Genomic DNA, 14,702 nt, shown 5'->3' with positions numbered 1-14,702 from the left:
GCATTTGCTGTGGGTCTGAACACAAAAGCAGTCTATGCTGTAAAAATTAAGTCAGGCTTTCCAGTCTGATATAGTTGAGTAGCGTCTACTTGTATTGGAATTTGAACATGTTTGTTTTCTTAAGCCAGTGTTTTTAAAAGCCGGGGCCTGCATTTAGGATAGTAATGTGATAATTTGATTCCTCACCACATGATCTCATTTTCAAAGTTTTGAATACAAACATAAAAATTCTTGGCTTATGTTCATTGCAGAAAAGAGAGTCAAGAAATCAAAGAGATTAGTATCTGTTTTAGACTAGATACTTCAGGGGTTTTTTGTCTTTAAATGAAGGAACATCTGCAAGAGTGTAAATGTGTCTGCTAAAAGTGTGGGGCCAGAGCAGTCCATATGAACAGTACCCTTGCCTGGTACTGAAAATGCCTTTGATTGTGATGTTTTTATGTCAAATAGCACATCTGCATTTCTTAGCAACAAGTTTAGTTACTTCATTTCCAATTTGTGATGACATAGTTCATTCTATGACATATAGTTAATACTAAATAGCAAATTTTGATTCCAGTCTTCGTTATGCAGTCACTGAAAAGGAGGAAGTGGGGAGGGGGGAAGAAGAGATACATTATATACACAGAACTCATTAAAAGTGTTTTTTTCTATAGGTTTCTGAAATTATTTTCTTACATACCGCTTTTGTGGCACACGACCTTTAATCCCATAATAAAATTCAAGTACAAATTGTCACAGTTGTTTTGTACATTTTATCTATCACAAGTGCTTACGTAAAATGGCTTTGTGCTCCTACAGGCATGGGTTAGTTCTTCCTGTCTGGGAAATTTTTTGCCATAAACATTGTGGTTATGATTATGATGAGTAAAGAAAAAGAGCTCATAATGGTACCTGTACTGTGAAGGAAAAAAGCAAAATACAGCATCTCTTCTTACTCCTAAAAGGCTAATGACATCACCTTTGATGTTAAAGGAGGAGCTTCTATGGACAGTGGTGGGCACCAGGTGACATCCTGGGTGTACCACTGTCATGCCTTAATGCTTTTGTGTATGATCATGCCTTGGCTAGTAATGGATTTTGGCAGAAAAACTACAGTAGGTGAACTGTAAAACTTCTGGGTAACGTGACCCCATTTTCTTACATTATAACACCATGTTTTAATTCCCACACATAAAATATTCATTACTTACTATGTCTACTCTTTAATGATAAAGGGTAGCCTGGGTAGTAACTTCAGAACTTCTAATTCTAATATTCTATTTTGCTTTCATTTAGGACACATGACACTGAAGACTGCAGAAATTATTGCTGATTTTGGATATACTGTAACTGTGAATAGTTACATAGTTTGCAAACGGAATGATAATCCAAATTAAACCAAAAAATGTATACCCTTATTTTGGGAACATAAGTTTTTCTCTATTACACCTAATTCTTGTGAACTGTGCTCTGGTAATTGGTTAAACTCTTTGAGTTGACACCCTTACTTGCTCAAAGAAACATTGGCATGTAGTATATAGTCACTGTTGTTTGATCCAACCTCACAAGAACAGAATTAGATATTTGGCTAGGTTTCCTCCTAAATTAGAATCTTAGAGAGTCCAAATACCCTTAGGTACATTTCATTACAAACATCTGAATTTTTTCCCATTCTTCAGTAGTAACTATTTTAAAAAGTTTAGCCTCTTGAGCTTGTCTTAAGGTGAAAATTCATCTTTGCATTCAGACAATATGAAACCTGTGGCCTCCTCAGACTGCACGTTCTCTCTTGTTCAGGAAATGTTAAATAAATTATTGCTACATGATGGGTAGTCTAATGTAATAGGAAGTCCCATTATAGTGACTTTTTATGACTTGACACAGCCCTGGAGAGGATTGGTCCTGTATGTGATATGTTCCTTCACAAGGTTGGAGGGGGTGCGTGGGCACACACATGCACAGAGGAGCTGGAACGACCCGGAGAAGGGTTAGTGCATCTCTGAGTGCATGGCCATCGTACTCATGGGTGATCCTTGGAGCTGAGCTGGACACTGCTCTAGCTCTGCCTCTGGGACAGCTCAGGCTCAGCAGAGGTTCTTGGTTTGAGCTTGAAGTCCTTGCCAGGACAAACAGTACACCCTGACTTAGAAGAATAATCCTTTCTCTTCAGCACTGCATCAAGGACTTTGTGTGGATTACCAACTCGGTCATCTCCACTTTAATTTTCCGGTGCCTTGGTCTAATAAGCCTCCACCAGTTGCACGTTTCCTTAGATCAGTCCTACCTCCCATGTTACTTATATTCTCCTCACCCATTTCTACGATAATCTTAGAGGAGTAAATGAGCTACCTTCCCTGCCAGTTCTGTGGAATCTTACTTGGGGCTGAGCAATGTGCTGTCCATTAGGGAAAGGAAATGTATTCCTTGCCACAGCTTCTCTAACACAGCGTGGAGATTAATATTCTCTCCTACTTGCACGGGATCTTTGCTAAGTGTAACAAATTTAACGAGAGTTAAATTGTATATATATGTACATATAGTATATATATGTAAGTATATATATGTATTCATGCTATACGTAGCAGACTTTAAGGGAGGAACTTGTGTTTGCTTTTGAAACACTGACTTTCTTACACTGGAAGGTCATTTAACTGCCTTCTTAGAATTACTGAAATATGTATTGATTTCAGGGGCTTTTATTATTTTCCCTCTTCTGTGCCTTCTACCTTGCCCTCTTTTCTATCAATAGGTAACAGACTATCCCTAGGTCTGGTATATAAATTAATAAATGAATAAAGTACATGTAGAGATCAGCAAGATTACAAATATCAAGAAAGATGGATGCTTAGGTCAGAATAAACCTTCACTAACACTGCCCCCCCCGCCCCCAAACAAATGAAAAGAAAAGAAACAAACCCCAACTCAAAAAATCCCCACAAAAATAACAATTACTTTTTTAAAAATGGATAAAGGTGAACTAGCTAGGGAAGAATAAATGGCACAGACAGCTCATCAGTATTACTCTGTGGGATGTCAGAGAGCTCTCCTTGCTTGGTACATTAAGGAGACTGGACAAACATTGGTATGTGGGCTGGAGGGAACAACTGTGTTGCTGCAGATAGATGGGCTGCATGCCATAACAGAATTTACCGGTGGAAAATACTCATGATTTTCACTTGAAGCCTTACAGAGTCACAGATGACAAGCTGTTGTAGTGGAAGGAAGGCATCAAGGCTGCCAGAGAAACACCTTTATAATCTCTCCTCTCGAGGGTGTGAATGGCAAGTGGGAACATAGCTTGGAGTTGCTCATTGTAAGAAATCCCATTTCCACTGACAGCCATTTCCTCTTGGATGTACTGGATTGTTCTCCTCTTCCTCCTCCTCCTCCTCCCTGAACCCCAGCACCCCCTGGCTGCCTTCATGCCTACACAGGGGGCAAGATAAAGCAGCCTTGGTGTCTTTGCAGGCTGCCTAGTTTGCCTAAGTCATAAAAATACAGCATGGCATTTTAACCCTGATCACAGAATCACGGAGTCAGTTACGCTGGGAAGGACATCTGAGACCATGGAGTCCAACCTATGACCCAACACCCCCCTGTCGAGTAGACCATGGGACTGAGTGCCACATCCAGTCTCTCCTTAAACACCTCCACCATGATCCTTCTAGGTACTCAAAGCCTGGCTCTGACACTGGCTGGAAGTGCTATTTGTCTTTCATGCTTCAGACCAATTCACCCCAGTGTACAAAATTCCAGTTGCGTAATCACAATGAAAAACCATATGGGGGATAAATTTTAAATCTGCTACAGAGAATTTTCAAGGAAATCCCTTCTTCCCTGGTACCTCTGCTAAGAACATTTAAAATACTTCCCTGCTGCTAAAAGAACCCTGAGGAAATGAGCAGCTGGTTGTGTGTTAACTTCACCTCACTTCAGCAGAGAGCGATGATTTTAGTGCAAAATTAGAAATTGCGCTGGTAAGACAAAGAGAAAAGATGGGCTGGAAACATTCTGGCACAATGCCATCTTCGTATCTGTTACAGACGCTGCAGATAGAATAAGGGAAGTGCAGAGGAAAAGCAAGGCTGTCAGCTGCAAGTTGGTGTCTTCACGCCTCTCATATATTTGGAACATTTTGTATTGTGCCTTCCTTTGTTAGATGACATGTATTTTTTATTTCAGTGTGTTTTCTAATGAGAAGAGATGTCTGGTTCAATAATACTACCTTGTGTTTATCTACGGCAGTTAATGAATTAAAGGGGTCATTATGCTGGCTAGTCCATAAATATGATGGCAAATTATGTGAAGAAGCATTTGAGGGCAACCTGAAAACATTTGAATGGCACCCCCTGCATTTATTTTCCTGTTACTTACAATAACCTTACCATTTACAAATTTTACAGGGATAATTCAAATAAAACAAAATTAGAATTCTGCTTTAGGCAGGCAAATTTGCATTTAATAAAAGTCATAAGTGGAAAAGCAATTAAATTACAGTAGGTTTTTTAAAGGATCCCTCTTCCTATATAAATATGTATCGCAATTACTCTTAACCTTCACTGCTGTATGGTTGAAGTTTCATGTCTAGTCCCTCACTTCCCTCTCAGAAGCAAAGGCAAGGCAAATAATACATTTTTCCAGATATATCTACTGAACAAAACTTGCAGTGCATACATGTGTGTGTTTGTATGTTTGGATATGAGTAATTTCAAGTAAATAGAAGCATCATTATCATATTGTTCAAAGCAAAGCAGATTATTCTTCTCAGTCACCTTCTGATTTAAACACTGTAACTGGTGCTTAGTTTATGCTGGCTGGCTGCCAAGTGAAAGCAATTATGTGCAATAACAGCAAAATTAAGAGGTGAGTGTTGCTGTTTTACAGCAGGACATGGCAAAACCCATTTCCTTCTGTCATCTGTATCTTGATTACACACACACAGTCACACAGGCAAGCTGTCTTACACACACATGCGTGCACACATTCTTGTTCTTTGTCGTTTGCTGTCTTTCCTGTGGGTTTTAACTTGAGGTCACTGAAACCAGAAAAGAGGAAGAATACAGACCAGAGTGTTTGAAAGCAAATGAGAATAAACATCTTACTTTGTGGGGGAAGGACAGAAAAAAAAAAAAAAAAGAAGAAAATAAAAGAGCAAAACAAAAAGCCTATCCCAGTTATTGTTCTAACTGTGATAATTGTTTTTTGGTCACTGACAGGTGTCCTAGTGGTAAACGTTACATGGAGGAACAAGACTTACGTGGGAACACTGTTGGACTGCACAAAGCATGACTGGGCCCCTCCTAGGTAGGCAAACATTCTGAGTCTGTTTTTTCTCTGCTGTATTTTAACCCCTAATCTCAGGCAAGAGACGGTACAGAGATTAATAAAACACAACTGGTTATAATTGAAAACATGCACCAGCGAAACGAATAGTTCTCTGTTCCAGGGTGAAATGTGGGGTGGAAGTTCTTTTTTATTTTACTTTTGTGTTTTTGAGAGGGGAGGGGAAATACATGGGATTCAGTCAGAGAGCAGTTAATTTCAAAATACATTTCTTAAGTTAACAAAATTTTTTGCTCCATTGTTCTAATTAGCCGTCCTTGCCATTTTTGTCCTTTTTTCATGTCTTTGCCTTTGACACTGTAATATTCTCATTTGTCAGAAGAACATCTTTCCTTTAACATGTGACGGTCCTCTTATGAGACGTGGTGGTGGTGGTTTTTTTTTTTTAGTTCACGGCTCCTGCTGATGAAATCTATTGTTTGCACAGGTTTTGTGAATCGCCAACGAGCGACCTGGAAATGCGTGGAGGACGGGGCAGGGGGAAGCGGGCAAGGTCCGCTGCAGCTGCGGCTGTACCTGGGAATGATGCGAGTTTTGCAGAGTCCAGAGGACTTCAGAATAAAAATCGAGGTGGTGCCAATGGGAAGGGGAGGAGGGGCAGCCTTAACGCAAGTGGGCGCAGAACACCCCCAAACTGCGCCATGGATGAAGTCAAAGCCAGCCCCTCGTCCACAAACAAGAGGAAATCTAAGCCTCCTATGGAGCTAGATTTGAACTCCAGTTCAGAGGACAATAAGTCTGGAAAACGCATTCGTACTAACTCTAGAAGCACTCCTACCACCCCACAGGGGAAACCTGAGGCTACTTTTTTGGACCAAGGCTGCTCTTCCCCAGTGTTGATTGACTGTCCTCACCCCAACTGCAACAAGAAGTACAAGCACATTAATGGATTGCGTTACCATCAGGCTCATGCACACTTAGACCCAGAAAACAAACTGGAGTTTGAGCCTGACAGTGAAGACAAAATTTCAGACTGCGAGGAAGCACTGAGTAATGTGGCACTTGAATGCAGTGAGCAAAGCACAAATTTGCCAGGCTTTGATCCGCTAAAAGCACCGACATCTCCTTCCTCCATTGCTACCCCAGGGACCCCCAAGGGAAAAAGGGAACTGACCAGCAATGGCCCTGGTTCAGTTATCAGTTCCAAAACTGGCAAGAATTCTGGCAAAAAGAAGGGTCTGAACAGTGAATTGAACAGCCTTCCGGTAATTTCTAACATGGCAGCCACACTGGATAATTGCTCAGTAGCAGATGGCAATTTGCAAACCGAAATGCCGAAATTGGAGGCTGAAGGGTTAATTGACAAGAAGAGTTCGGGTGATAAAGGGAAGAAATCGAACAATTGCAAAGTGGATAAAAACCTTTCCAAACTGAAAACAGCCAGGCCCATTGCCCCAGCGCCAGCACCAACTCCTCCCCAGTTAATAGCTATACCTACTACAGCCTTTACAACCACCACTACAGGGACAATACCAGGACTGCCCTCTCTAACAACTACTATTGTTCAGGCTACACCAAAGAGCCCTCCACTGAAACCTATTCAACCAAAGCCCACAATTATGGGAGAGCCAAGCACTGTAAACCCAGCTCTCACATCACTCAAAGACAAGAAGAAAAAGGAGAAGCGAAAGCTGAAGGACAAAGAAAGCAAAGAGACGGGCAGCCCCAAGATGGATTCTAAGCTGGGGAAGCTGGAGGATTCAAAAGGGTCTGGAAAAGACTTATCTGGACATTTTTTAAAGGACCATCTCAACAAGAATGAAGTGCTAGCTAATGGACTGTCAGAGTCTCAAGAGAGCAGGATGGCAAGTATTAAGGCTGAAGCTGATAAAGTTTACACATTCACAGACAATGCGCCCAGCCCTTCCATAGGGAGTGCCTCCAGGATGGAATGCAGCACTTTGGTGAATGGACAATCTGCCATGGCCCCACTGCACGTGTTGACACAGAATGGTGCAGACAGCACGGCCGCTAAAACCAACAGCCCTGCTTACTCAGATATTTCTGATGCAGCTGATGATGGTGGCTCTGACAGCAGGTCAGAGGGCATGAGGTCAAAGGCCAGCTCTCCATCAGATATTATTTCTAATAAAGATGGTGTTGTAAAAGGACATTCTTCAACCACAGCACAATCAGCTCAAGCAAAAGAGTCTCATTCTCCCTATTACCATGGCTACGATCCTTATTATTCCCCAAGTTACTTGCACTCTGGACAGGTCAGTGCCCCAGCAGCTGGGAACAACAGTACCCCACAGGGGCTGAAGATTAAAAAAGAGGCTGAGGAAGAGGCTGAAAAGAAAGAGAAGGCAGAATCGTCAGATGCCAAGAAAAGCGAAAGCACTTCCTCTAATTTGCAGCCACAACACCAGTCAGTAATAACTCAAAGACACCCTGCACTTGCTCAGTCACTTTATTATGGACAGTATGCCTATGGGCTCTATATGGACCAAAAGTCCTTAATGGCCTCCAACCCTGCTTACAGGCAGCAGTATGAAAAATATTATGAGGACCAGAGACTAGCAGAACAGAAAATAGCACAAAGTGGGAGGGACTGTGAAAGGAAGAATGACCCCCCCTTGAAGGAGATTGGGAAGGATGACAACAAGCAAAAAAATATTCCATCTGCTACTATTTCAAAGGCCCCTTCAACTCCAGAGTCCAGCAAAAATAACACTAAAATAGGGTCTTCAGTTCCTAACAAAGGTGAGGAGACAAGCAAATCACAGATCCTTTCCAATCACCAGCAGCAGCTTCAGTCTGACACTTTCAAAGCCAAACAAATGGAAAACCACCAGCTTATAAAGGAGGCTGTGGAGATGAAATCTGTTATGGACTCCATGAAGCAAACAGGAGTAGATCCAACCACAAGATTTAAACAGGTAAGATCACAGGAAATGGAACAAGAGTGTCTTGGTTTATCTTTTAAGTCATGTGAGATTTTCTCCCTGATTCTGCTATGTTCTTCTGCCTCTGCAGCCAAACAAACTCCACCATCCTTTTTTCATGCTGGATGGTATTGTAGTCTGTGAATAAACCTTCCAGATGAGCTGTTTGAAAAGAACAAAAAAATAAATTAAAAAGTCTAGTGAGGTGGTGACAGAACCCAGGCTTAAGACCTGAATAGACTATTTTAAATTATATGCATGAATAAAATAGAATTAGATTTCTCTTTTAGATGTAAATTCTAAGCATTTTGCTTAGTTCAGAAATGAGAAATTTCAAGCAAAATAAGCAGCTTTCATTGTAAGAGGACTTAAAGTAGATTTGAAACATGGTTTGAAGTGTTTCTTTTTCTTGTTAAATGACAGTTGGCATTTACTAAAGATGGGTGAGCTGGTTCTTTGAAGAGTTGGCTTAAAGCACAGCTCTTTATCTTAACCCAAGGTGACCTTTCTGAAGCAGTTAAGTTCCCCTTCTCTCCTCAACCAACCTCAAGCCCCTACAGACCTACACAATGGATGAAATCCTCTCTCCATTGAAGTCAGCTATAGTTTTGCCATTGACTTCAGTGTAACCAGAATTTTATCCAGTGGCTTCATGCTGACCTTCGTAGATGTCACATTGCCTTCATTTGAGGCAATGCCACTGTCTCCGTGCTCTGAACTGGAGCCTCAATGCTCGGTGCTTTCATGTTCTGGTCTATGGTACATCCCAGACTTCACCCTTACGGGCTGTCTTTCAAGGTACAGTGGGGTCAGGGGAGTGGGAGTAGCAAGCTCTAAAGGAAGTGGGATGGTACAGCCCTAAGCAGGAGAAGATTTCTGCTGATTCAAGTGAGTATTTGAACCAGACTGTCCAAGTGTTTAGTTGTGTGCTTATATTTCTGTGGCATGTGCCATAACTGTCTGTCAGCCAGAGAAAATGTTTACAGTTAGCTCTTCCGTATACTGTATTAGAAAAAGAAGTCTTTCTGTTACTTCTCCATACCAATTTGCTGTGGTGCTGTAAAGAACTCACATACCTAATTCTATCACGTTTATAAACTGGTCTGTGTAATATATTACGTAAAAAAGTATTTACAGTGCCCAGTACATGTTCATTAAACCATGTGATCCTGATCCAGTAAATACTTCCCCATCTGTAACTTTACGAACTTGTCAGCTGAAAAAGTCTGCTTTAATGTCTGACTTCCACTGATTCCTGGATGTTTGTAATGTCAGAGGCAGTATTAGGATCTTTCCAGCTAGATCAGCTTTTCATGTGCATTGTTCCAGGTATTCTAAGTGCTCTGGCATATCATTAGCCAGCTCTAATTTTGTGGTTCACAGATACTTTTTCCTCTCTAGTGGGAAAAATCTCTCCGTGGGCTTTAATTAAAATGTTTTATGAATAACATGGTCTCAGAACTTTATTACATTGCATATGTATTTCATTATTAAACTAGTTAAAGGCATGAAGGAGGATATAAAATGAAGAAATTGAATTAAATTTTGATAATAGACTCTTGCTCCTTCATGGGAATATTGGTTTGACTTTGAGCTCGAGGCACTCTGTAGCAAGCAATCCTCTCCTCTATGTAATAGGGATATGGTATTAAAGCAGCTATTAAAAATACATTAACTGAAATATGGGAAATATCAATAACAAACTTAGTTCTACGTCCAAGTTCAGAACAATCTTTTTCTCCTCTGTATTAGGATCCAGATTCACGAACATGGCATCATTATGTCTATCAGCCCAAATACCTTGATCAGCAAAAATCAGAAGAACTTGATCGTGAGAAAAAGTTAAAAGAAGACAGCCCTAGAAAAACACCTAACAAGGAAAGTTCCCTGCCTAACCTTCCTGTCTCATTAGCAAGCATTAAAGAGGAGCCTAAAGAGGTCAAGCGTTCTGATTCTCAATCAGTGGATGAGAGCAAGATAAAAAACGATGATCAAAAGACTCCTGTAAATTGGAAGGACTCTCGGGGTGCTAGAGTAGCAGTTTCCTCACCAATGAGTCAGCATCAGTCATACATCCAGTACTTGCATGCTTATCCGTATCCACAGATGTACGATCCCAACCATCCAGCCTATCGCGCAGTCTCTCCTGTCCTAATGCACAGCTATCCTGGTATGTATTCTGAAATTCGTCTTGCGCTCTAGTTAAGATTTGCATCCTCACGTTCGCAAAATCTGCATTTTAATATTTCTGTTAGTAGCTAGGGTAAATTAGAAATTTCATGGGTGACGTTGTGTTGCTTGTGCTTCCACTAGGGAAAGTTCTGTAGATGAAACTGATTTAATACAAGATGTTCCTTTTATGAACTCTCAAGTTTCTCAACACTTGACAGTCTGCTGTTGCTGTTAGACTGACAGGTAGTTTATTGCCTATAAAAATATTCTAAGCACTTACTGTCAGAACCATTATAGTTACTATTCCTTTTACTTAAAGAGGACCCATAAATGTCTGAAATGGCTATCAACTCAACCCTCTTTATAACCTCCATTCATCAGGGTAAATTAGGTAATATGAAATTGAAGAGCAGCGGTGCCATTTGGTAGTCATGTGATCTACTTTTGATGTTATTCTCAGTTCTGACATTGTCTCCTCCTACCCTGATAAAATAAAAATGTAAAAACAGTAACTTGATGTGGTATTTATTGTTTACCTGCAGGGGCCTATCTCTCTCCAGGATTTCATTATCCAGTTTATGGGAAGATGTCAGGGAGAGAAGAGGCAGAGAAGGTCAATACCAGCCCAAGCATCAATGCAAAATCAACCACTGAGTCCAAAGCACTGGATTTGCTCCAGCAGCATGCCAACCAGTATCGCAGCAAGTCACCTGTTGTAAGGCTTCGTCCATTCTTACTGAAGAGTTTTACGTACAGGGAGGGGTAGAGCAGGAACGTAATCATAGGAAGCACACAATCTGTCATCAAGCTGTGAATGCATGATTCTTCTTTATAGTACTGCTTACAGTAAAAGCAATTTATAGTCAGGATGCTTCTGTGGCATGAACGGGTAGTGACACACACATCTAACACAGTTCTGTGCTGAGTTTTCCTATCTTGAATGGACTCATACAGAAATACAGATTCAGAGAGACCTCCTGGTGCACAGATTTTTGCAGTTAAACAGGAAACTCCTGCCTGGAAACAGATAATGAAATGAAAAGTTGGGCTATGGGATTTGATAATATCCCCTCCTTGTATTTGCCAAGAATTCACATTTTCCAAGTAGCTGATTACCAGCCCCATTTCTGAAGATTTACAAACAAGATTTACAAAGTTGGAACAAATACTATTATCTCACTTTCAGATAAGTTGGTGCTGGTTTTAATTGTGAACAAATCACTGACTTTCATTCTGTTTTTAAAAAGGTTTTTCTACTATTCAGTCAAACTTGATCCCCAGAACGTTTTAGAAGATTGAGGATTTATTAACATCCCTTTTCAGCAGCTCACCTAGGTTGCTCAGGCATTGGCAAGCCAGCCGAGCTTCAGGGAGCCCAAAACTAGAAATCACTGTGGTGTCTTCAAGATGCAGTGTGTTGCCCCAAAATCTCTGTGCATTGGGAAATCTTCCATTAGCCAGAAAGGCTAGCATTAGACTAGAATCAAGTGCAAATACTCCAGTAGAGATACTTCTTCAGAAAAAAATTAGCTTAATCATTTGGATTCAAAAGGTTTTTGACAGGTACTAGCACATGGTTTTGTTGTGATTTCATCCCTTCTAAAATTCTCACATCAGTTTTATTTCAATTTCTATTACTAGCCTGTGGAAAAATCACCAGCTGAGCGTGAACGGGAAGCAGAAAGGGAGCGAGACAGCCATTCTCCTTTCAGCCAGCGGCATCTCCACACACACCACCATACACATGTTGGAATGGGCTACCCCCTTATACCTGGACAGTATGACCCATTTCAAGGTGAGCAGAAAATTTTCAGTGGATGGGATTGGTTTGCCTCATGGAATTGTTGCCTTGACATTGGAAATCATGCCTACATTAAGCATTTTGAATGGAGATCCTGTTGTTAAATCAGAAGTGCTTTACACTTAGGAAGGGTTAAAAATTCACGGCATGTGCTAGCAATAAATTAATAGCTTCATGCCTGAGAAATACCAAGTTTTGTTTCCAAAACTGAGTGTCAGAGCATTATTAAAGATGTATGAGTTAGGCTGTCATCCACATGAATGTTTTGATTCCTCCCACAAACTGACATTAACTGGCTGAAACACAGTAAAAAATCCAAACCAAACAACCTCCTTTTTGTATAATTAGGATTGTGTAAGCAATGGAGGAAGTGTAGCAAAGACAAAAGCTTTTTATACTGAACATATTTTATGTACAAGGCATTGCAGTCACAAGGGTTTGTGCTTGTTATAATTTGACTGTTTGAAAGAGGAGTCTTTGTATTTTGGCAAATGCCATGCACAAAGTTCAGTCAGGGAAAAAGCAGCACAGTGAGATACGATTTATTCTCCCTAGGTTTTATACCAGTCTTTGAATGTTTTTTCTCTAACCGTGGACTCTAGCTGAATTAAAAGGAGGTTTCCTCCCATGCAGCAAAGTATGTGCTACCACAATTGGTGGCTAAATGACATTTCTTCTTTACATTCACTTGGTGCCTCAGTACTTATTTTTCCTGTGTAAAAATCTTGACATTTCTCAGTGTGATTCAATGATTCCATATGCCTTTTGGGATGCATTATGCTTGTTCAGTAGCAAAACTGTAAAAATGGTAAGTTATTATGAATGTATTGTATCCTGAGCAGCTGGCATGTCGTTTCTGTAATTCACTGTGACTTTTGATTCTTGTTGTTTCCTGGTACCTATTATTTCTACTGAGCTTCCTATTCATGAACTCATACAAACCACTTAGCATCATGCAGTGCAGTATTTGGAACGAAGTAAGTCAAAATGCTGTAATTTCTTCTAGAATATCTATCAAAGACAATTCACTTTATTACAGAAAGGTATATTGATCATACTGGGCAGGCTGTCTTAACAATGTTCCCTGCAATATTTGCCATTTATGTAGTGTTAACCCCCGCCACATTTTCTGGCTGTTTGCTTTAGAGATCCTTCCTACCATTTCTCTGAGCACAAAAATCCATTAAAACCAGACGTACATCAGCATTCCTTTGTTTTTTCTTTCCCTCAGGATTGACCTCTGCTGCCCTTGTTGCCACTCAGCAGGTGGCTGCACAGGCATCTGCATCTGGTATGTTTCCTGCACAAAGAAGGTAAATAGACAATAAATTATATATCGTAACATAGACAGGAGAAAGCAAATCATAGAGTTTTTAGCCTGATAGTGTGCATTTCCTTGTACAACACAGTTTTTAAGGTTGAGGAAAAGCTTGGTACTTTGGGTTAATTGCAGTTTTGTTCTCCTTAGAATGACATTTTGTCCTTCCTTAGTTGTGTTCTTTAACTGTAACATAGGTCATTAAGAAAGAACAAGTAGTCTGTCTTCTGACATTTTCCACAGAGTGTGTTTTAAGGATTGGTATTAAGAGAAAACAAGAGATTATGAAATACTATATAAGATCCAAATTTTTAATGAAATTATTTTAAAATTAATGTTCAGTTGACTACATGAATGACCAGAATAACTTAGTATTTTATCTATTCTGCAAGTTGGCCTGGTTTGCTGATCTTGCTTTCAGGGAGGTTTGTTTGGGAGCCTGTTAGAAATGGCTTCATATTTAAGTTACACACCCATTTCACACATTTGCCTCTCAGTTATTTACTAGGTTGTCAAGAGGAAAACTTCTGTATCATGATAATCCCATATCCAGTGAAAATCCCAAAGCATCTTTTAACATTAGGGTTTTGTTCATAGCTGCCATATTAAACCTCAGAGTTTAATGTATTAAATAGAACTGTGAAGGTCCCTGTTACAGGTGTCTGTCTGCAAGCTGATGCTGAAACAAGCAACCATTAGCTGGAATTATTTGAGTAAGAAAGGTTTGTAGCCCTGAAAGAGCTGATGGATGATAGGGTATCAGAACAGAGGATAAATCCTGGCACAGGTTACTTCTTAGGATGTGGTTCCTGGTAGGGGAGGGATGAGGACACAGCTTGGTGTCTTTTCTTCTTGGGTTTGAGAATACTTGTACAGATTTCATTTCATGATGCATTCAAAGTGCAGGACAAAAAGTGTGAGGAAAGGATGCTGCTTACTAAAACCTTTTTCCTTCTCTTTTCAGAGAATGATGAATTTGGGGATGAACATTGTCATGTGACTGGATCACATGAGGAAGCGCTTTATTACAGACATCAGTTCCATGGTGTTAATTTGAAATGCCTTAATGGCAGGCAAAAACCAGTCATTTCATTTTTGTAAATTGCAGATTTTATCACAGAGTAACAAATGTTGCTGTAATTAGACTTCTGTTTTTATATATATATATATATGCGTATATATATATATACATATATATATA

General features: G+C 40.1%; 1 protein-coding gene across 2 annotated transcripts in view; it reads left to right on the top strand.

Moving 5' to 3' along the window:
* The window catches only part of ZNF608 (zinc finger protein 608), an 80,520-nt gene extending 65,818 nt beyond the window's left edge, over nt 1–14,702 (top strand). The window contains exons 3-9 of one of the 2 annotated variants that reach the window (XM_017728312.1): nt 5,199–5,286; nt 5,753–8,204; nt 9,963–10,380; nt 10,925–11,097; nt 12,024–12,177; nt 13,415–13,496; nt 14,466–14,702. In XM_017728312.1, the coding sequence (XP_017583801.1) occupies nt 5,199–5,286; nt 5,753–8,204; nt 9,963–10,380; nt 10,925–11,097; nt 12,024–12,177; nt 13,415–13,496; nt 14,466–14,472 (3,374 nt within the window). In that variant the 3' untranslated portion in view covers nt 14,473–14,702. Of the gene's footprint in view, nt 1–5,198; nt 5,287–5,752; nt 8,205–9,962; nt 10,381–10,924; nt 11,098–12,023; nt 12,178–13,414; nt 13,501–14,465 lie in introns of those variants that run through there. The other variant, XM_017728313.1, reaches the window with a different exon arrangement.

Source organism: Corvus brachyrhynchos, unplaced genomic scaffold (assembly GCF_000691975.1).
Source record: "Corvus brachyrhynchos isolate BGI_N302 unplaced genomic scaffold, ASM69197v1 scaffold90, whole genome shotgun sequence".
In the NCBI taxonomy this organism is placed as follows: domain Eukaryota; kingdom Metazoa; phylum Chordata; class Aves; order Passeriformes; family Corvidae; genus Corvus; species Corvus brachyrhynchos.
The sequence above is the reverse complement of the archived record's forward strand: the minus strand, read 5'-3'. Positions and strand labels throughout refer to the sequence as shown.